Raw genomic sequence first — 24668 nt, forward strand, 5'->3', positions numbered from 1 at the left:
TTCCCTTCTTTCTCTCTATTCCCTTCCCCTAGTTCACTAAAAGGGGGAGTTCTCCTCTTTTGCCATCTGACCCTAGCTTATCAAGTCTCACCAGGACTGCCTGGATCCTCTTCCTCTCTGGCCTGGCAAGGCTGCATTGCCAGTGGCAAGTGATCAAAGAGCAGGCAGCCGAGTTCACGATAGAGGCAGCCCCTGCTCCTTTTACTGGGGAACCCACATGGAGACTGGGCTGTCTCTGGGCTACATCTAAACAGTGTAACTATGTCCTTTCCATGAATGGTCCTTGGTTGGTATGTCATCTCTACAGGACCCCCGGCCTCAGATTTTTCAGATTTGTTGATCTCCTTGTGGGGCTCCTGTCTCCTCCATGTCCTCAGCTATTACAAACAAGGAAATCATGGAATTTGCAATCAAATGAATGGAACTAGAAAAGATTATCCTGAGTGAGATAACCCAAAAACAGAATGATACGCATGGAGTACACTCACTTATAAGAGGATATTAGCTGTATAATATATGACAGCCATACTCAAATCTACAGACCTAAAGAAGCTAAACACTAGGAAGGATCCTAGGGAGGATGCTTAAATCACCTTCAGAATGGCAAACAGGATAGACACCAGAAGTGGTAGAAGAGATAGAACAGGATGGGAGTCTACTATAGAGGGTCCTCTGAAAGGCTCCACCCAACAGAGGATCGAAGCAGATGTTGAGACTCACAGTCAAATTTTGGGCAGAGCACAGGGAGTCGTATGGAAGAAGAGGAAGTGGGGGTAGAAGATCTATCTACATTTTCAATGATACAACTGGCTGGTACCTGATTCTATATTTATTCAATAGGTTTGGCAGCTGTAGCCTTTTGTGTTATGAGAAACCTTCCTGTTCTCATTTAATACCTTCAGAAGTATAAAAAGAACACTTTAATTTTTAATTTTTACCCATTTTGGGTAACACTCAGGCTAATAACTGATAACTCAAAGAGAGTCACTGTGCCAACTCTTGTTACTCATGCAAGTATCTCATCCCTGTGGCTGGTGCTCCTGCCTGCAAACATGCTTTTAAGAATAGAACCAGCAAACCTCCTGCAAAAGATTTCTGATATACATGGAGCTATAGAAATGGAGGAAGAAATGTTAAGGACCTCTAGGTCAGTGGTTCTCAACCTGGACTATTGGCTATTTAAAAGCAGATGCAATTCTAATATAAGCTGAGGTTGTTAGCTGTCTCTGGACAACTGTAGTTCTTAGCTTAACTGGACTGGCTTGGGGTACAGCACAATTCTCAGGAACACCTTATCCCTGGCATTGATTACCTCTGGGATGGGGCCTGGCTTTCTTACTGATTATAGCTTATGTACAGTCAAGTGTGAGAAGTGCTACCCCACAATGTTTGTTTGGAAGTAGATTTTAATTCAATAGCACACATTAAACTCACATGATAGTGCATTAAAATGTCTATCTTAGCGAAGAGATCCCAATATGGTTTTCCTTGAAATCATAGAGTTGCATGAGTCCATCGAATGCTGTTAATACACATGGCATCTAGGTGGTAGTGAGGCCCCAATAAAATGCTCTAAGCACAAATACCAGTTCCTCCCATAATAGAGCCTTTCAGAATCACCGGTTATAATCTGCATCAATCACATCTTTATTTGAACTGGATAGCCAGTTTTGAAAGTATTGAATTTCACTAAACATTTGGTTTATAATAGATATAGTCATTACATATATTCATAAATATATACATATGTATATCTAAAGGTCACTAAAAAGATTAAACATGCAAAGCCACTCTGTGATGGGAAAGTAGAGAGTTGATCTGGAATTCAGAAGGAACTATCTATAAAAGAGTAAATGAATTTGAGGATGGAAATCAATTTGAAAACAATATCAATGATAAGTTATGGCGATAACATGAACAATTCATAGAAAGAGAACGGCACTATATCAGGTAGTTTTCCTTTCTAAAATCCACATGCCCAGACTGATCAAGAAGACATTAGACAGACTCACACTGAAGGGCATAAACACCCAGCCAACACCATTCCCTTAACAAGGTCAACAAGAGCTGGAAAGTATGTACTCTAAGGCCTCTGATGTGAGTAAAAGATAGCATATATCAAAAAACAAAACAGGGAAAACGGGGGAGGAAGTAGGGGAGATTTGATCAAAACGCACTACATAAGTGTATGAAATTCTCAAATAATAATTGTAAACAATGAAAATTTACGAGGAAAGCCTAGGAAACCAGCAGTCAAAGGAGACATGGTTGCTAAATGTGCTGTGATATCCTGGAAAGGCTCCTAGACCAAAACAAAGGAAGCATAACCTACAGACTTTAGTTAACAGCAATGTATCAATACTGGCTCTTTAGTCAAGATGAACAGTCTATCTTAATGGAAGATGTTAACAAAAAAGGGCATCTGGTGCCCCTCAACTGAAGAATGGATGCAGAAATTGTGGTACATCTATACAATGGAGTATTACTCAGCAATGAAAAATAAGGAAATCATGAAATTTGCAGGTAAATGGTGGCACCTGGAAAGGATCATCCTGAGTGAGTTGTCTCAGAAGCAAAAAGACACACACGGTATATACTCACTCATATAAACATACAACATAGGATAAACCCACTAAAATCGGTACATCTAAACAAACTAAGCAAAAGAGAGGACCCTAACTAAAATGTTCAATCCCCATCCTGAAAGTCAAAGAGGATGGACATCAGAAGAAGAAGAAAACAGGAAACAACCTAGGAACCTGCCACAGAGGGCATCTGAAAGCCTCTGCCCTGTGGAGGCTTATCAAAACAGATGCTGAGCCTGATGGCCAACTGGCGGGCAGAGTGAATGGAATTTTAGGTAAGAAGTGGGAAATAGCAAGAGCTGGAGAGGACAGGAATTCTACAAGGAGAGCAACAGAACAAGAAAATTTGAACACAGGGAACTTCCCAAAGACTCATACTCCAACCAAGGACTATTCATGGAGATAACCTAGAACCCCTGCACAGATGTAGCCCATGGCAGTGTAGTGTCCAAGTGGCTTACATAGTGATGGGAAGAGGGACTGCCTCTGACATAAACTGATTGGCCTGTTCTTTGATCACCTCCCCCTAAGGGGGAAGCAGCCTTACCAGGCCACAGAAGAAGACAATGCAGCCATTCCTGATGTGATCTGATAGACTAAGATCAGAAGGAAGGAGAGGAGGACCTCCCCATCAGTGGACGTGGGGAGGAGCATGCATGCAGAAAGGGGAGATAGGGTGGGATCGGGAGGGGAGGAGGGAGGAGCTTATGGGGGGATACAAAATGAATAAAGTGTAATTAATAATAATAATAATAAAAAAAGAAAAAAAGGGCATCTGGGAATGGGATGGGAATGTATGGGGGGTTCTCTGTACTGTCTTTGAAACTGGAGTCCAAAAATATATGAAACTTATTTTTAATTTTTACTTTAATAAAGGTTGACTTAGGAGCCCCATGATGGATCTCCCACCATGACATGTTGTATGCTCAGACTTCTTGGTGACTGTGAGATAAATGTGAAAAATGAAAAAGAATCAGTAGAGCAACTTATATCTTGAGAAAAATCTTATATTGGCTGACTCCAACATAAACAAGCAAGCAAGCAAGCAAGCAAACAAACAAAAGCAACTAATAGTGAAATAATTAATTACAACAGAATTCACCTGGGGGTGTACAAATTTGTCATGAATAAAAAATTAAGTCCCTGTAACAGTGGGACATCTTTGCTTGACAATAATGGGAGAAGCAGAAGCTGCTAAGCAGAGCATAGCAATATAGAACTGAACTGTGAGGCTGAGAAGCTGGTTCATGAAAGAAGGCCCGTGATCATCTTCCAGTGGGAAGATTCCCATGAGTATTATGTCTGATAAACTCAACTGCTGTTGCAGCCTGGTCAACACATTAGAAACTGTCACAGATTCAGAGTAGAAAGTCATACTCACGGTGTTTTCACCGTGTTTCCTAAGATTATGTGATCACTTACCCCTTCCCTTTTAGCATCTATAAACATCAACAGAAAAAACGTTTAGAAAATGCAGGGCCCAAAACATGGAGCTGTGATTTAGGGATGTATATGTATTTGTGGATGAACAGTTCAAAGAGTTATCCAGGTTTTGAGAAAACCATTTAGACAAGGGAAGAGTATATAGACTGTTATTGTTAGGAAGGTTCTTCAGTGGGTGGGATGATAAGCCACTGCAATGCTCAACTGAAGGAACCCATGATGAAGTGAAGTGGTAGAAAGAGGAAATGACATGGTAACTTAATTTACATAGTCATACAGGCTAGTGGCTAGTGTGGCGTAATGAAATATCTAGAATATATTGCATAGCATAGTTAGAGTAGCTCAATAAGAGAATGTTTGTAACACAAAACAACGAGCAACACATCAATATTGATTACAACTCAGATAAACTTTAAAAATATATATATGCAATAATTCTATGTACTTAAGGCATAGAAATTTGTTGAGGCATGAGAAGAGAATGATAATCAAAACTAACCAACTGAGGATGACCTTGAACTTCTGACCCTTCTACCTCTACCACCTGAATTTTGGGAGTCTAGGCTAGTGTTATAATCCCTGTTTTATTTGGTGCTGGGGATTGAATCTGGTTTTTGTGCATGCTTGGCATATATTCTACCTAATGAGCTACATTTACAGTCCTTTAGATACATTTTAAAGAGAAAATATGTCTGTTAAATTTTTGAGTAGAACATAACATAAGAATAAGGACTAGGCATAAAGTCTTAATGGAAAAATATTAAGTAACTAGTAATTTTGCTGAAGTAACACAGTGCAGTACATAGCTGAGGGAGTTCTAGAACCTTAGTCCTAGAGATTTAAACAAAATCCAAGATGGGATTCAGGGTCTCTATGAGAAAGCAGCCTGGGCAGAACAGGGCCTGGAGTCTTCTTTAGTTCTTTGTATTCTACTCTTTAAAACCAACATTTCCATAGGGAGAGTGAGAAATAAACTCATGCATTCACAATTAGCTGAGTTTTCAACAACAATGATAAGCACACTGTAGAAAGGACAGCTTTTCAACAAATGGTGTGGGGAAAATGGACAGCTGAACACAGAAGACTGACGTTAAACACTCATCTCCCATCAGTCCCCAAAGCAAACTCTAAAAAGACTATAGACTTAGCTGAAAGGAAGAGACAGAACTGTCAGAAGAAAATAGAAGGAATTCCTCAGAACATTAGTATGGACAAGGACTTTTGGATAAGACCCCAGAGCACAGGAAACCAAGGCAAAAACAGACAAGCAGGTGTGAGTGCATTGAACTCAAACTAAAAAAAAAAAAAAGCTTCTGCAAAGCAAATAATCAATATAGTGAGCACACAACCTATGAAATGACACAAGCTACACATCTACTAAAGGGTTAATAGATAGAATGCATGAGACATTTTTAAAAGGTCAATAAAAACCGAAGTGCACAACATACCTAAATGGATATTTCTTAAAGAAAACACACCAGTGGCTAACAGGCATATGAAAAAAGTTCAAAACCACAAGTCATCAAGGCAATGCAAATTAAAACAGCAGTTAGATCTGCCTCAGTCTCAGAAAAGTGGGTTGTTATCAAAAGCAAGAAAGATAACAAATACTGATAAATAAGTGGAAAAGGGGAAGGGAAGTCTTGTAAACTACTGATAGGATTGTAAATTAAAACTTTTGAAAAATAGCATGGAAGATCTTCATGAAATTAAAACTAGAACTAGAATATAACTTGACAATCCCTCTCCTGGGTACAAGCATAGACACAATGAAGTTACTAAGTTAAAGAGACATCTGCACACCCATGCTCACAGAATATCCTAAATATCCATCAACTGATCAATGGACAAGAAAACATCACATACAAAAAACAAAAACAAAAACAAACAAACAAACAAACAAACAAACAAAAAACCAAAAAAAACAAACAAACCACTATTTAGACATTTAAAAGAAAGAATGAATGAAATCTAGTTATTTGCAACCCTGTGGCTGATGTTGGAGATCATTACACCAAGTGAAATAGGCCAGGCACTGAAAGAAAACACCATGCATCTCACACATATGTAGATTCAAGGAGGTTGATCTTACAGAAGTTTAGAGTAGAATGGTGATCACTAGAAACTGGGTAAAAGAGTGGTCAGTGGTGGAAAATACAAACAAATGTCAACCATGAATACTCCATGCTCAGTGGGCCTTGCTCAATTTGTTTGTTGACAAACCTGATGACCTGTGGTGGATCACCTGTACTCACATGGTAGAAAAACCTGACTCCTGCAAGCTGTCCTCTGACCTTTATACATATGCTGTGCCACATTCCTATGTGCAGGCACACAACACACGCACACACACAGGGTACAGAAGAGGACGTAGGATGCCCTGGAGCTGGAGTTACAAGCAGATAAATGTGAGATGCCTGATCTGGGTTCTGGGGAACAAATGCAGGTCCTCTGCCAGAGCAGTGAGCTAGCTCTCTGAGTTGGTGAGTTGTCTTTCTAGTCTCCAACTGGGAGAGTCTTAAGAGTCTTAAGAATAGTAAAGGTTGAGGGGAGAATGCCTGCAGGAGATGGAACAGCAACTGTGGACTGTAGAGGACAAAGAAAAAGCAATGTTTTCTGCAGTTGGCATCTAGAAAAGAGGAAATCCTTTTGCATATAAAGGAGATAGAGTGACAAGAATATATTAAAGGAGATAGAAAAAAATTACCCTTGGAATGCCATCCACTCTGATCTCCTAAACAATGTGACCAACCATACTTTGCCACCAATAGGTGATACTTTCTTCAGGAGGCCATGACATGTTTCAGGTGGGTGAAGATCCTGCTGTCCTTGACTGAAGAGATGCTTACTATGAAAATGACTTTCTACCAGCTGTCTCTAGTCCATTACAGCTGTAATGTGAGTTTAATGCAATGTGACATATACCCCAGCAAATAGTTACTAGTATGTGGAACAAGAAATAAGCCTTATTTTTTTTCTCCCATCTTGCGAGGCATCATCTTCCTGCTATCTAGTCTCTTGGTTTGGATGTACTCAAGATGTTGTAATCTTTTGCTCCACTTTTCAAAACAATAATAAAGAGCTGCCCTTTATTACTGTTGTAGAGTCACACTGACACAGAACAATCAAAGTAAGCCATTAACAGAATCTGCTTTGTTCAAATGACAAACATCAATGTGAATCTCTCTGGGAAATCACAGAGCTGGCAAGCGAGGGTGAAGTGGGCTGGCTGTTAGCAAGATATACCAGGTTTGCTTGGGGCTTTGTTTTAGCAAAGACATCAGAAGTAGTGATTACAGTTCACTTGGGTTTTGAACGGATTTTAAAAATGCTGACAGTTAGTTAAATCACTCACTGGGTGGAATAATCACTCTGAAAGGAACTGAGAGGGTGCAACTTGTATTATAAAACGGAACTGAGTATACGAGACACAGCACTAATGGGCATAGTAGAAGATATCTTTGTCAGAATAACAGAGATGATTAAAGACATGAATTAGACATCATCTCCACTGGGTACTCTCAGTGACATGAACACAACAGCTAAATTGAGCAATTACAAAGTTAAGTGTAACTCAGAGAGCTTCTTTCTCCTTTAGAAAACAGTTGGCTTAGCCGGTCTGAATTACTCAGTGGCTAGTTTTAGAGGTTACAGAATATTTTGTCTTGTGAAACACTTTTGAGAATGGACAGACTATAAATCTGGCATGCTGTGCACTCAAAACAAAAAATTACTGCAAAATGTTAGAGGTAATGTTAGAGATGATATATACATAGCTGTACCCTACATATATATGTCTATATGTCACCAAACTAGCAGATCCCTTCTAAGCATCACTGAGAAATATACTTGCATTCACAGGAGCCAAAAGAAAACAAGAAAACAGGCACCTGGTCCCTTTTCAGAGCTGTTTTCAGTTATCAAAGAAAGAATTAGCTCTGACTTTTTAGAGAGAGAGGAAGAACAGAGTGGATCTGGGAGAAAAAGGGAATGATTTCAGTGGCTGCTATGACAGAACTGTGATTATGGAATTGTAATGCTGGAGTGGCCTTTCACAGACAGCTCTTTATGCAGACTTTTCAAATGTAATACCATGCCTTAACTACCCCTAACTGGCACATTTTCTATTTGTGCAGAAGTCTGTGAATGAACATGTGACATTTCAAAATTAGGCAAAAATATTTTAAATAAAGTCTAAGTAGAAAGTACTAATATTAAAAAAAGTCAAAGCACATGCTGTGATTCCTACCAGCACATTCTTCTATCATCCCCTAAGCCCTCCTGTTCTGCACCAGCTGTGAGGATGGGGATATGGTCAGCACTAGAGGGCATAAGCAATGAGCCTTCATGAGATCTCACTATGGCTATGGGCCTGTGTTTCAAGGAACAACTTATCTTTGTGAATTTCCTCTACTCCTTTTCCATTTCTAGGCTGCAATTTTGATTATTCACAAAATAACAACTTCTCAAGGGACACTGATAATAAATAACAGACTCCAAAGTTTACAGTCACAATAAACATGGGCAGTTTCCTCCTAATAATCATCTGATTGCCAGCCCTAATAGAACAAAAATGTCCTCACTGCTCTTTTCCTGAGTTTGCTTTTCCTAAGTCTGATTCCATCCCTCTACTCACACATCTAAACTGCTTTCTTCTTTACCCACAGTAGTCTTCCTCCATCTGTATTCTACATTATCCATACTCTTGAATACATGCTTCTTAAAAAGCAGTTGTTAGTGCGCAGAGTGAGGGCCCAGCACTTGCTGCTCTTAAAGAGCCAGGTTCTGTTTCCAGCACCTACAGGGGGGCTCATAGCCACTTAAAATGCCAGTTCCAGGGAACTCCACACCTTCTTTGGCCACCACAAGTACTATTTACATACACAGTAAATGTACACAAAGGCAGGAAAACACAGACACATAAATCTTTATAAAACACATTTAATCTGTAGTAATCAAAGTTTATGTGCTTTACAGCGTTCTAATTATTCTTCTTTGAAGCACTGGTCCTTGATATAAAAAGGGTTCTCATTTTCATTTCATCCCCTAATTCTTAGTATCTTAAAAATCTGTTATCTCTCAGCTTTCTCTTTTTCTCTTAATAATTGTCATCCTTATTACATTTTTTTCTATTTCAATCACTTCTATTATTCTCTTTTTAGGTACTTTTTTTTATTAGCTTTTATCTAGTTAGAGAAAGAATGTAGCCATGCACTCAGGCCCTAAGAGACGTTGCTGGAAGGAAGACAAAAGGTATTGCTTTCTGTTCTTGAGAGTCAGTATTTCTATCTTACAGGGTACAGTGTTTTAGGATTTGTTATGAAGCCTGTGATATAAGCCTTTTCTGGCTTCTCTGCAATCATCTGGGAGTTGCCACCCTCCTAGGCACTTACTTTGGGATGTAGACAGGTTGGAGAAAGCCGACTTCATTCGGCCTGCTAGCCATTCCAGGCTTTCGTGCATGTTGGCCAAGGCTTTGAGGTCACTGACATCACGGAGAATGTCTTGTGGAGGAATGAGCTTGTCACCAAGGTTTCCAATCAGAACTTCAGACTCCTTGCCAAAGGCTGTCCTGAAAACAAACAGAACACACCATACTTACTGCTTGGTGAAGGATGCGGACAGGCTTCACTCACTTATTTTAAAAACTCTGCAGCAAATAAAGTATAAGCATTAATTTATGTAGTGAAGGAAAGCTAGATAAGCACAGAGTAGCAGTAGCGCAAAAATAATGTGCGCTAATCCTTTAACTCAATGAGTTTCCCAAAGCTCATTGTCTTCAGAATCCTGAGGAGTGTGAGAAGGTTACATGGTGTGATAAAGGACAGGTCACGAAGGAAATTTGGAGACCACATGGCCCAGACACAGCAGGGATGAAAACTTCACAGGTCATTTTTGGGGGGAGAAGGGAAGAGAACAGAGGGAGAGATGGAGATTAAGAGACAGGGAGGAAGAGACTGCTAGAGTCAGTAGAGATCACTAGGAGTCAAGTCAGACATGGTACATAAGCAGAGCTGACACCAGAGGAGGCTGAAAGAGGCAGTTTGAGCCCTCACTAAGTCCTACGGCTTTTACAACTTAAAGAATCTTAGTGAACAGATGCTGGGGCTCCATTTAAATGGAAAACACAATTTAAGCTTTGAGTAAGCAGTGGTTAGTAATATGAAATACAATCAAAAAGACTCTAATGACAAACACAACTTAGGATCTAGCACCAGAGCAGGTGTTCACTGTGACAATAACCCTGCTGTGAATTAAGCATTAGAAATGTCTGACACTAAGCCATTCCTCATGATTAACTTCATTTCAACAGAAGGTTATGTTCTTAAAAGGGGAAGTTAAGGTGATTGGTTGACTTGGGTATGCTGTGGTAAAGGGGCAATAAAGCACACTAAACTGTGCAAACCTTGGGTGTGTTGACAAACACTAACCAAGAAAAGGTATTGGGGTAACTGGCTCTCCAAATGACACTTGTCTAACTGATTTCCAAATGACATTTGGGTAAAAATTAATGCTCATGCTTCTGAGTTGGGAAATCCAGGTATGAAGCCTTAGTCTGTTGATTGATGAAGATGGGTTGTCAAAATTTCATATGTGATGCATCTAGTGGTAATGGCATGGACCTTTTCTGAAGTAAAGTGAGCTAAGGTAATTTTGAAAATTTTTCTTTGGGAAGGTATCAATAATCACAAAAACAGAATATTAACAAATCCCATACGGCCATCCACTGGTCTCATCACCAGAAACTCAAAGTGAATCATGTTTCCTTTGTCTTCATCCTCTGCCCAGGAATATTTACACGCATAACACAATGCTTGGGCTCTAACAGAAACTATCACGGTTTAGTTATTATTTTTCTTAGGGCTACTGCGAAGGCTAGTTATTTATAATCAAATCAAGGTATGTGCTAATCAATGCATTTAAATAGGTAAGAGTGTAGTGGGAACATAGTCTCAAGGGCTAGAATCACAAATGGAGCCTTCTGGTACCATAGTTACCGCAGAGGTAAATTACCATCACAAAAATTGCTGCTTTCCTATCTAGTGCTACTTATTCTAGTCTTACCTGGTAAAAGGCCCTTCATATTACTGTGGTTAAACATGTGCCCAATGTCAAATCAATAAAACAAACAATCTCACAAAATTTCCCCATCCTTCAAAAGTGGTACTGAGTGACATGTGATATGAAATCAGAACTTCATATGACACAACTCTCTGGAAAGTTCAAGGACCACTTTTGTCTCCTCCCTTTCTGGCATGCAACCATAGCAACTGAGCTTCAGTGGTTCCTCTCAAACAACAGGAGATCCTGAGAGAGGAAGCTGCTGCTAATAATAATGGAGCCTAAAGGTAAGATGGTACAAAGCACACTGCAGCCCCAGACAATATGCTTCTGGGCTTCATGGCAGTGGAGGTCCTATTGCTTAAGCTGCTGTTATTTCTATCTGCTAGTAGCTGCTAGGTGCAATTTTTGACTGACACAATCATCTAATTGGCATAAGTGAGGTCATCCTTAGAAAACTCCCTCTGAATTTGGCTGCCTATAAAATCTAGTTGCTGGGAAAAGCTAAACTAAGTCTACTTCATGATGTGAGACCAGAAATCATCTATAATATCTTCCCTTGGGCCAGGCTGCAAATATCTACTTTTCTTAATATGTCCTTATATATCAACTTTTCCAGCCCCTTAATCACCTTTGATAGATATAACACAAAATATGTGTCTGAGCTAGTGGTTATAAAGCAGCATGGGAGGCAAAGAGCTTTGAAAGCCAGGCTTGAAGCCATTTTTATGCATGCAGGCCTAACCCTGGGAGGAATGCAATAATCAAGACAAGCGCATTTATGCAGAAGTCTAATCCGTGAGCAGGTCTGTGGGCCCCAGGCATGTCTGAGTGTGTTCCTAGCACTGCATGCTGGTCCTCTTCCCTCTGGATCACTGACATTTGTTTAACCTCCTCAGACAGGAGAGCAATAGACTTAGAAAAATACAAACTGCCTCATGTTGAATACATAGTAGACATCTCATTTGACAGGAATCCATAATCACCCCCTAACAACCTGGAAGACACACAGAAACCATGACACAGAGAATAATTGATTGACAGCTATAACCAGTTCAAACACAAAATCATTTCTCTGAGGATTTGTGTACATGTGAAAGAGCCTGGTGGAAGATTTTTTTTTTTTGTTACAATAACCTTAGCAAGATGGCTAAAGTTGCACGAACGACTGTATTTATTTTCTAAACTCTCTGATTTATAAAATTGTACCATATCAACCATATGGAGTCATTAGAAATTATTCAGTAGAGAACTCTTAATATCACAAAGAATGTTTAGTGTAGCTTATTTTTTACTGCTGATATATAGTTAGCGCAAAAAAAGACTATTATTACACTATGCACACAGTATAATCTACTGTGTGTGATGGTAACAGAATAATCACATACAGGAAGCTAAATAATAGTGAGTATCTGTTTGCCTAAAAGGTCAACTCCTGGACTTGAACATTCTTTTGAGTGTTTCTATATCTTCCATACTTTTTTTCAGAAGACATTTAAGAGGGCATGTTAGGAGTTCCAGGATAGGAGGCAGGGACCACAGACACTAGCAGGACAGCAGGGGGGTTCTGCTTAGCTTTCACGTGTGGCTCCAGCCTGCTAAAGATGCAACCAATGTTCCTGAAAATAGCTCACCACTACTATGACAGCTACTGACAACTAGATGAGAATGACTGCCTCTTTCTTTCTAGATCTGAATTTTTACAGTATTTGTCTTCTACTTATGTTAAAAGCACAGTTAATAAAGATACACTTTTGCATGCCATAGGCAACAGAATAATGATGGTGAGAGGTGAGGTAACAGGTAGTTGATAGCAACAGGTCCTTATTACTACGTAGCAATGACACGAGATACAGCCAGGGACAGAAAGCTGAAAGCAGAACTCACAACTCTTTTGTTTAAAGAACTGACCCCTTGGAAAAAGCCCCTTTCATAGTCAGCTGACCAACAAGGTCATACAGCCTATGAAACTGAAGAAGTTTGTTAAGCCTTTTGAGCTTAAATTTTACCACACTTAAAAAAATTCTTTAAAGACCTTGATCTGACAAGTATTCATTTAAGAGAATTTTGCCAAGAGTGTTAAATCTGTTTAACTTAATTTTACCACACAATTATAATCTTTAAAGAAGTCTATCTGACAAGAATTCATTTCAAAGAATTTTGCAAAGGAGGCACAAAATTGTCTCCATTTAGAACTTAAATAATTCTGCATCGACTGAAAGGAAGAGGGGAAAAAATCTGCATTTTCAGCAGGCTACATGAAATTATGAAAGAAACATCACAAATGATTTCAAAAGTGATTGATTTGAAGATCTGGGCTGTATCAGGCATGACATAACCATTTCTGTCCTTTCCCTGGGCCTGTTCCCTATTCTTTGACTGCTGTTTTCCAGCGCTGAACTCTGCAGACCCTGGGGCATGCTGCCTGAAGGGCAAGGACCACTGTGTCCAAACAAAAACAGGGGAGGACAAGGAGCCCTGCCATGGGCTATACAGATAGACAAGACTCCTTCCTTCCTGGGCCTTACAGTCCCAGGTTCACATGTAACAGGCACCTGTGGTATACAGTTGCCTTCCTTTCCTCAAAGTTCACTACCAGTCCCTCTGTTAGGTCTGTTCAGGGTCTTATTCACAGTTACAGGATAATGTTTAACAATGCTGCTGACCAAGAGGAAAACAGTGCAAACTACTGGCCTTCCCTTCTCCAGCCATATACTTAGCCATTCAGACGGAGCTGACAAGGTAGAGCAGCGAGGTGGCCTGGAAAGAACCCGGCCCTTACCAGTTGGGAAACTACTCAGTGCTGGTGTGCTGCACTTGGTCCAAACACCAATCATACTGTATCCCTTAATAACAAGGAAAGGTGAGTGTGGGGGTTCAGTATTAAAAGTAGAAAAACACCAATCAGACTGTATCCCTTAATAACAAGGAAAGGTGAGTGTGGGGGTTCAGTATTAAAAGTAGAAAAAAAAATCCCTTCTCTTATTAGGAATCCTACTCATGAAATTTCTGCTCTTTCCCCTTTAGCTTTGGGCTAAGCCAGACTGATGGTAGCCAGGAAGGAGTGCTTCTGCTGGAAGATACAGTCTGTATTGGCTGCTTTGAACTTCTCACATGATTGAACCAATGGGCAGAGAAAGAGGTTACTTAGATGCTTAGAAGGAGTCACCTACTTTTCCATGGAGAAGTAAGTCGCCTCAAGGCAACAGGAGGGGCAGGACCTATAGGGCCTGCTCTTAGCAATTCCATGTTCACAGTAAACAGCATGGAAAACTCATAGTGCCCAGATAACTGTAGGCTGAATTAGGAATTCGGGTCTTTAAGGAATAAAGGCTAGAAAAAGACAAAAGGGAGCTCTGGCCAGCTAATGGCCAGCCAGATCAGCAATGGCCAAGGGCAATATGGAGCAGTTGATGGCAGTATGTGATCCTTAACCCTGCTGTCTTGTTGTGAGGACAGAAAGACAACAGAGGCAACCTGGCAAGCCAAGACAGGAAGCAACCAATGCTTGTTTGTGCTTTTGTTTCATATACTATTTTATTAGTGTTCCATTTTTCCCTACGTCCTTGCTAAATTTTCTACTTCATGATTTTTTTATTTCTTTTTTTTTTAAATATTAACCATCCTTCTGCATGTAGCAGAAGGTTGTGAAAATTCCATATTCGAATACAATGACTCAAGAGACTTTGAGTCTTTCCCATAGAGGGGAAAAGAAGAGAATGACTTATGATAAATATTGTTACTCTGTACTGAGTAGAAGTCTGGCCTGCTAAGATGTGAATATAAGGTAAGAATGATTAAGAAAGAGTAGATCTTCCTAAGGTCTGTCATTCATTTCTTCCCTTCTGTGGCTCTGATCTATACAATGTAGTGCAGCACTTGCTTGGTGTTTGCAAGACTCCTAGGTTCTGAAATCAAGAGGCCTTGGTAGAAAACTGAAAGGCAAAGAAAAAAAGAGAAGCCATGCATTTGCCATACAATAATGAGTCCTTTGTCTTGTAGACATGGCTGCATCTTCTCTGTGGCTCTTTTAACCCTATTGTGCCCTAGCTTCCTTGAACTCTACAAACACATGGCCCCTTCTGGCATTTTAGTTACCAGGTGGTGTGAAGGTGATGGATTCCTGTTTACTGTGGTTAACATTACTGAGCATCCTGTGTGATACTCAGATCCTCATTAACACAGGGACCCAACTCCTGTACTCTGAAACAAGTACCTTAAGTGGGTTTCCCAAGTTGCACTTCAAATTTATTTAAGATTCAGTACTGATGCCTGTATTAATGATAATGAAAACTAATTAGAATCTTTGTTAACGTGACTGGATAGCTCTGTTGTGTAGGTGAAAAATTGAAACATGTTAATATAAACTATTAAAAATCACTGAGGATTGTTGCTCTTAGAGCCTGTGCTGTTGGTGTTCTGTTCAGGAAGTTGTCTCCTGTGCCAATGAGTTTAAGGCTCTTTCCCATTTTTAATTCTAACAGGTTTAGTGTGTCTGGTTTTATATTGAGATCTTTGATCCACTTGGGCTTTAGTTTTGTGCAGGGTGATAAGTATGGATCTATTTGCATTTTTCTACATGTAGACATCCAGTTAGACCAGAACCATTTGTTGAAGATGCTCTCTTTTCCATTGTATGGTTTTGGCATCTTTGTCAAAGATCAGGTGTCCCTAAGTGTGTGGGTTTATTTCTGGGTCCTCTGTTCGGTTCCATTGATCCACCATTCTGTTTCTATGCCAGTACCATGCAGTTTTTAGTACTATTGCTCCATAGTACAGCTTGAGATCAGATTGGAGATACCTCTAGAAGATCTTTTATTGTGGAGGATTGTTTTAGCAATTCTGGGTTTCTTGTTATTCCATATGAAGTTTCAAGGTCTGTAAAGAATTGTGTTGGTAATTTGATGGGGATTGCATTGAATCTGTAGATTGCTTTTGGTAAGATGGCCATTTTTACTATGTTAATCCTGCCAAGCCATGAGCATGGGAGATCTTTCCATCTTCTGATATCTTCTTCTAATTTTTTCTTCAGAGATTTGAAATTTTTTTCATATAATTTTTGACTTGCTTTGTTATGGTTACACCAAGGTACTTTATGTCCTTTGTGGCTATTGTGAAGAGTGCTGTTTCCCTATTTCTTAGCCCCCCCTTTTTTTTATATACAGGACGGCTACTGATTTCTTTTGAGTTAATTTCGTATCCAGCCACTTTGCTGAAGGTGTTTATCAGCTGCAGGAGTTCCCTGGTAGAATTTTTGGGGTCACTCAAGTATACTATCATATCATCTGCAAATAGTAATACTTTGACTGCTCAATAAATGGGACCTCAAGAAACTGAAAAGCTTCTGTGAAGCAAAGGACATATCATCAGAACAAAACCACTGCCTACAGATTGGGAAAGGATCTTCACCAACTCTATATCTGACAGAGGGCAAATATCCAGAATATATAAAGAACTCAAGAAGCTAAACAGCAACAAATCAAGTAATCCAATTAAAAAATGGGGAATAGAGCTAAATAGAGAATTCTCAATAGAGGAATATCAAATGGCCGAAAAACACTTAATGTTCAATGTCCTTAGTCATCAGGGAAATGCAAATCAAAACCATCCTAAGATTTCACCTTACACCCATCGGAATGGCTAAGATCAAAAACTCAAGTGACAACACATGCTGGAGAGGATGTGGAGAAAGGGGAACCCTCCTTCACTGCTTGTGGGAATGTAAACTTGTACAACCACTCTAGAAATCAATCTGGTACTTTCTCAGACAATTAGGAATAGCACTTCTTCAAGATCCAGCTATACCACTCCTAGGCCTATATCCAAAAGATGCTCAAGTATACAACAAGAAAATTTGTTCAACCATGTGTGTAGCAGCTTTATTTGCAATAGTCAGAAGCTGTAAACAACCCAGATGCCCCTCAACTGAAGAATGGATACAGAAATTGTGTTACATCTACACAATGGACTACTACTCAGCAATTTAAAACAAGGAAATCATAAAATTTTCAGGTAAATGGTGGGAACTGAAGAAGATCATTCTGAGTGAGGTATCCCAGAAGCAGAAAGACACACACGGTATATGCTCACTCATAAGTGGATATTAGACATATAATATGGGATGAACATATTAAAATCTGTACACCTAAAGAAACTAATCTAGAAGGAGGACTCTGGCTAAGATGCTCAATCCCCATTCAGAAAGGCAAAGAGGATGGATATCAGAAGAGGGAAAAAACAGGGCACAGGACAGGAGCCTGCCACAGAGGGCCTCTGAAAGGCTCTACCCTGTAGGGTATCAAAGTAGATGCTGAGACTTATGGCCATCCTTTGGGCAGAGTGCAGGGAATCTTATGAAAGAAGTGGGAAATAGTAAGACCTGGAGGACAGGAGCTCCAAAAGGAGAGCAACAGAACCAAGAAATCTGGGCCCAGGTGTCTTTTCTGAGACTGATACTCCAACCAAGGCCCATTCATGGAGATAACCTAGAACCGCTGCACAGAGGTAGCCCATGGCAGTTCAGTGTCCAAGTGGGTTTCATAATAATGGGAACAGAGACTGTCTCTGACATGAATTGATTGGCTTGCTCTTTGATCACCTCCCCCTGAGGGGTGAGCAGCCTTACCAGGATACAGAGGAAGACAATGCAGCCACTCCTGATGAGATCTGATAGGCTAGGATCAGAAGGAAGGAGAGGAAGACCTCCCCTATCAGTGGACTGGGGGAGGGGCATAGGTAGAAAAGGAGGAGGGACCGGGAGGGGGGTAAAGAGGGAGCTACAGGGGGGATACAAACTGAATAAAGTGTAATCAATAAAAATAAAAGTTAAAAAAATCACGAGGAATTATCTGGTAGAGCTTAAACTGATGAAAGTTATAGGAGGCCAGGTTACCTGCCTAGATACCTAAAACTACTGACTGGTTCTTATAAAATGTGACAATGATGGCTCTGTTTTAGTACTTCCGCTCTTTATAACTGCTCAGTCTTCTAACTTTTCAAAGTGCTAATTTGTCCTAGTCAAAAATTATGGGGATAGGTTATTACTGATGGTTTTTTAGTCACGTTTTCAAAAATTGTTTTCCTAAAATCATCTCACCAAACCCTCATACACAGAAAGTAACAGAATAGTTCAGTTACCTTGATTACAATATTATTTTTCTCCAAGTCTCTCCTTTAACAATTTTCATGCATGTGTGTGTTTCCTAATACATAATCATGTAAGGAGATAACTTTTATTTTTAGCAAATAATTACTCCTGTCTAGATATCCGTCTCTCTTTTCAACGGTTACAATAATTTTCTTTTTGCTTTCCCCACTCGTTGTTCTTCTACCACTTTAAAAAATCACAATAAGGGCTGAGGAGATGGCTAACCTGGTAGAGGGCTTGCTGTGTAGGCATGGACCTGAGTTCAGATCTCCAGCATCCATATAAAGCAGGTGGACAGAGCAACATATGCCTGCACATCTAGTGATGTGAGGCACACACGGGAGGATCCCGGGGGCTTGCTGGTCAGACGGTGTAGCAGGACTGGGAAGCTTTGTGAAAGCCTACCCCCTCCAATCAAGTGGAAGTCGGGTGGGCAGGGATGCCAACCTGTCCCTCTGTGCCAGTAAATCATCTTGTCTACTGGACACAAAGCACTCCACTTAGTGATTACAATGCTTTGTACACTTTTAAATTCCACATTTAGCTCCCCATCTTTAAGTAAGTCAGAATTTACTTTCTGTCTCTATGGATTTCTTCATTTTGGAGATTCATGTGTAATTTCTACTCATATCCAAGGTTACTACTTTCTTTCATTTTGCATATTTACAGAATTCATCCATATTCAAGGATATAGCAGTACTTTAATGTTCTCACATTAGCAAATGAGAATATAACATCTGATATATCAGTTCATCTATTCACCATGTGGATGTATGTGGGTGATTTCTAGCTTTAATTATGATGTTGCAAAAAACACTGTATGCACGATATTTATTTATTTATTTGGTAGGCTCTTGCTATATAACTTAGGCTGACTTCATCACAACAGGCAACGCAAACTGTGATGCTTGAGAGAAGGAAAGCAAGGAAGTAGCCATCCTAGCTTACCATGTGGCAACATTATCTAGACTACAATGCAAACAAGTATGCATGTCTCTCTGTGTGCCTATATGTATGTACAGTTATTCGCACTATACATATATATGAGTATCTTTACATACATCTCTTAATTAATAATTATGGAATATACCACCCAAGTAGGGAGGAATATAAATCCATTACAATAATACCTTGGAGACTGATACAGGTAGATGACATTCTAGGCCGTTATGACAAGTATAATACATTTAAAGGAAATGAACGCATTTCAGAGTGTATCATCTGACCATAAAAGAATCATATAATAAATCAATAACAAAGTGTATCTGGGATATCACTGCATATTTGAAGTCTAAGGATGATACTTCTAAGCAGTCTCCGCTTACAAAGAAAATCACCAGGGATAGAGAAAATACTTTGAACTGAATGATAAGGAAAATGCAATATATCAACATTTATGGGACACCGCTAAAGCAGAACTTACAGAGGAATGTAAGATTGTAAATGCTCACATCAGAAAGGAGAAAAACAGCAACAACAACAAAACAAAACCAGTATCAGTGATGCCAGCTTTCACCTTAGGTACTATATCACAGTGCCATACAAAGAGTAACTGAAAGTTAGCAGAAAGCAAAAGTTAGAGGATTGAAAAATCTAATCAGTACAGTTAATGAAAAAACAAAAAAGATTCTTTGTAAAATTTGATAAAATAAAATCCTCAGAGCTTCATAAGCTGATAAAAACAGAGTTTGGTATTTATATCTACAGTGAAATCACACCCACTGTCTATATATTTAAATAAAATATTAGAGGAACACAGCTGTTCTCATTATCTGTGTGTTGTGGACGATGGTTGTTTCCATAATACGATGGCAGAATGATGCAGAGGAAGATGAGACTATATGGCTTACAGAGCCAAAAATGTTAAGTATGTACACTTTTTCAAAAGGAGATGGACAACTTTTGCCCTAAGTAAACTGCTAAATAAAAAAGTGAGGGACACATACTACTAAAATCAGAAATTAAATGGGGCTACTACCACAGATCCTAAAGACATTAGAAGGATACATGGGAATATTTGAATCTGTCTCAGGTTCTTGACTTCAGTAATTCTGATCAAAGAAATGAATAAATTCCCTGAAATGTTTAATTTATAAAAGGGATTCAGAAATCATAGGATCTACAAATATGTACATATGCACGCACATTGAGGAGATAAAAATAGTAGCTAAAGGTTCTCCAAAGGAAAAAAGAACAGATGGCTTCACTATAGAATCTTATCAAGCACTTAAAGAAAAAAAATAATACTAGTTTTATGTAAACTCTTACAGTAATAAAAACTATAAAATCCTGGCAAGAAAGTGAAATAATGGTGTTCTTGGTAATTTCATATAACGTTGAATATGTACTGATTCTATGATCCAGCCACTTTTCTTCCATGTAATTATCTAAAAGAATAAAGGCATGTGAAGACCAAAAGATTTCTATAAGAAACGAGCAAGACAGAACCACTAATAGAAATTTTAGTTATAATGGACTGACACTGGACACAACTCAAATGCCTGTTAATAGAATTATGGGGAAAAAACTGTATTATATCCATACAACAGAATACAACTCAACCATAAAGTACTAATGAGAGAAATTGTTACCATTCTAGAGGTGGTGAATCTGGGAGAATGGAGCTGATAAATCAGGCAGACTAGTCTCATGTAACGGCTAACTTTATTCAGGGCCCCAGACAATTTATACTCTGAGTTAAGGAAGGTCACACGAGTAAAGTTCTCATGAGTTAAAGCTGCATATAACCACAAGGACAAGACACATATGGCTAAAGCATGTTTTTCCAGAAAGCCATAACTGACTAACAACAGCAAGCAATACTTAGCAATCTCAAGTAAACTCTCCATCCAGTACACCTGGGAGGGCTGGGCAAATGTTTTCACAAGCATTCAGAAATCTCCTCAAATGACTCTATAACTGGACTGTGTTCTAAGAAACGATGACACGGAAGCTCAAGAGAGTAAGACGAGTGAAACAAAAGACATAAAAGAGTATGCTCAGAATGAGTCTATTATGAAATTCTAGAATAGGCAAAACTAATTTATGGTGAAAGTATCAGAACTGTGGAGACCACCAATGAGGAAAGCGGCAAAGAATCTTTCTTGGAGTAATGGATGAGTTTAACATACTCATTGGAGTATAGAGTGTGTGTGTAAATTTGTCAAAACTCATCAACTGAACACTAAGGTCAGCTGCATTTTACTGTACATATTTCAGTAGAAACAAAAGAGAAGGCAGTCATGATAATAGTATAATGAATGTTCAAAAATGCATGCCTACAACACAGTAAGTGTATGAGAGAAAGAGGAAGGAGAAAAGGAGGAAAGGGAAGTGAAGACCATGTTCTTCACGGAAGAATCTCAATGAAGTTTCAGACAAAATTTATCAGTGGCTATAGAAACTACCAGTGAGTGGTTGTCAGGAAAGAGGAGAACTTCAGGGTTTGGGGGTCTCACCTAATTAATAAGCAAAGGAAGTTAGAACACCTTTATAAAGGTGTGACCTGACAGTCATTACCTTAACCAAATGGCTGCCAGACACAGCACAGCTGGGCTTCAGGTGAGGTGGCACAGTGGGAAGCCAAAACTATCATCTGTGTGGTGCTTCTGACTGAACCGTTCATGTAGAAGACAGTCACAAAGCAACTGTTAGATAAATACAAACCTCTACCTGACTTCTGGCCTGGATTCTCACCCCAGGCAGGCTAGTGGGGACTAAATGTGTGAATCTTGACTGGCTTACTGTTTTAAAATGATAGAGGTGATACTTTTTGGAGGATGAATAAGGAAGTATGAGCACACACCAGTGGTTTTCAACTTGTGGGTTTCGACCCCTTTGTGGGTTGGATGACCCTTTCACAAGGGTTGCCTAAGACACAGATATTTACAATATGATTCATAACAGTAGCAAAATGCAGTTATTAAGGAGCAATGACAATTTTATGGTTGGGGGTCAAGATCACTACAGCATGAAAAACTGTATTAAAGGATCACAGTATTAGAAAGATTGAGAACCACTGATATAGATTATATGTTTGAATGAACAACAGCCATGGAAAGAGATGCTCATGCCTACCTTCAGGAACTGTACCTGAGTTGCTTGAAATGTAAACAATGTACTGGTTAGGTCTTTCTTTTTTTTTTTTCTTCTTCTTTCTTTCTTCTTTCTTTTCTTTCTTAATTTCTTTTTCCCCTTCCTTCCTTCCTTCCTTCCTTCCTTCCTTCCTTCATTCCTTCCTTCCTTCCTTTTTATTATCAACTTCACATAAGCAAAAGTCATCTGGGAAGAGGAAACTTCCATTGAGAAATTGCCTCTAAGAGACTGCAAGTCTCCGGGGGAAATTTTCTTGATTAACGATTGATGTTGGAGGGGCCAGCCACTGTGGGTAGTGCACCTCTGTGCAGGTGGTCCTAGGAGATACACAGAGCTGGCTGAGAAAGCCTTGGGGAGCAAGCTGGCAAGCAGTGTTCCTCCATGGCCTCTGCTTTAGTTCCTGCCTCCAGGGTCATGTCCTGCTCAAGTTCCAGCCCTACCTTCCCTCAGTGATGGACTTAGTTTTGCTGTTATAAGACAAAATAGACCCTTTCATCCAAATTGCTTTGGTCATGGTGTTATTGTAGCTTTAAAAAGCAAACTAGAGCTATGTCTGAGTAGGAGTTCTAGGTTATACCCATGCATGGTCCTTGGTTGGAGAATCAGCATCCAAGTGGGTTTCCCCAGTAAGGGGAACAGGGACTGTCTCTGACATGAACTCATTAGCGGGCTCTTTGACCCCCCTCCCCCCTTGCCAAGGGAGGAGCAGCCTTGCTAGGCCACAGAAGAGGACATTGAAGGCAGTCCTGATGAGACCTGATAAGCTAAGGTCAGATGGAAGGGGAGGAGGACCTCCCCTATCGGTGGACTTAGAGAGGGGCAAGAAGAAGATGAGGGAGGGAGGTTGGGGTTGGAAGGGAATGAAGGAGGAGACTACAGCTGGTATACAAAGCAAATAAACTGTAATTAATATAAAAATTTATTTTAAAAAGGGCAACATTAAAAAAAGGCAAACTAGGACATAGAAATTTACAGATGAGGTTAAGAAGGTTGAAGACTATGAGAGGGGGAGACTGTTCTGGATAAGCCTAACTACGTGGTCCTCAGAGAAGAAGGACCTTTCCTGGCTGTGCTCAGGGAAAGAGAGATGCATTTCCATAAGGGTTTCCCATTGATCTTTGGTTTGGTTGTCAAAGAGCAACAACCAAAAACAGTTGAAGATTATATATATGGTGAGAAGTTAATGTCCTGAGATAATAATCTCAACAACATTACTAAAGTAAACAAAATTCCTTCATACAATTTCTGCCCCTTTCCTTTCAGACCCAGAGATAAAACAAAACAAAACACCCCTAAACAATGTTGTCATGGTAAATGTGAAAAATGTTTCAGTCCATGATGGCATGCATGTACATTTTCTTTCCTCGGTTTTCTTTCTGTCCTTGTACAGCAAAAAAGGCCAGGGTTACTAAGCTCTAGAGCAAATGTCCAGACATTAAAGTGTAGGCACTGTTATGCTAAGGACATCCTTGCCACCATGTGGGCTTGCTATCCAGAGGACACAAAAGCAGCATATTTTATAGAGTGAGTTGGCAGCAAAACACGGACACAAAAGCAGCATATTTTATAGAGTGAGTTGGCAGCAAAACACGAAGTTCAAAGATCCTGGTTCCCAATTAGAAGCTGAGATTTTAATTACAGGTAAAGGTAGGTAACTTTGTGATAAGTTCAAGTACATTATTATGGGAGATGCATTATGTTAAAAATCCCTATTCCTATTTGACTCAGCCCTGCAGAAATTCTATGCAAGGAATTCTGTAAAAGTTCTCTGCAATTAGTTTTATTTTAAGCTGCTATTTTCTTTCCTAGCAGTGCAACTTTTGTTCTTTGGCCTATATTACTAACAATATATGCAATAGATTAAAGAGTTACTTTTAAAATTTCTGGTTAGTTTCCAATTTTATTTTTTGAAACAGGGTCTCCCTATGTAACCCAAACTGGCCAGGAGGTCTCTGTAGATAATGCTGGCCTTAACCCTGTGGCATTCTCTACATGTAAGTGCTAGGACTACAGAAGTGGGACACCTTGTCAAATTTCCCACTGTAAATGTAAAACTGCAGTACAGACTGTTACACCACAGGTCTTTGTACTGTATTCTTGAAGATTCCTCCAATTCCCAGTCTCTGGATGCCATTGCTTGTGTAACAAGTAATAGACGAAGACAGAAATCTGTGTTTTTCAGTAAACCTTTAACAGCCATGTCTAGCCAATTTAATGTGTGTCACTCAAACAACAACATGGAAACAATGATAACACTAAGAACTCTGGTCAGAAACACACACCTTTGTCATCAATGTAGAATTCAATTTGATCTTGGAACTGGATAGTTTCAAACC

General features: G+C 39.5%; 1 protein-coding gene across 1 annotated transcript in view; it reads right to left on the reverse strand.

Moving 5' to 3' along the window:
- Positions 1-24668, reverse strand: part of Exoc4 (exocyst complex component 4) — an 817398-nt gene that overhangs the window by 113582 nt on the left and 679148 nt on the right. Inside the window, exon 14 of the mRNA XM_060380213.1 lies at positions 9422-9600. Coding sequence (XP_060236196.1) covers positions 9422-9600 — 179 coding nt within the window. The remainder of the gene's footprint in view (positions 1-9421; positions 9601-24668) is intronic.

This window comes from Meriones unguiculatus, chromosome 3, assembly GCF_030254825.1.
Source record: "Meriones unguiculatus strain TT.TT164.6M chromosome 3, Bangor_MerUng_6.1, whole genome shotgun sequence".
Lineage (NCBI taxonomy): Eukaryota > Metazoa > Chordata > Mammalia > Rodentia > Muridae > Meriones > Meriones unguiculatus.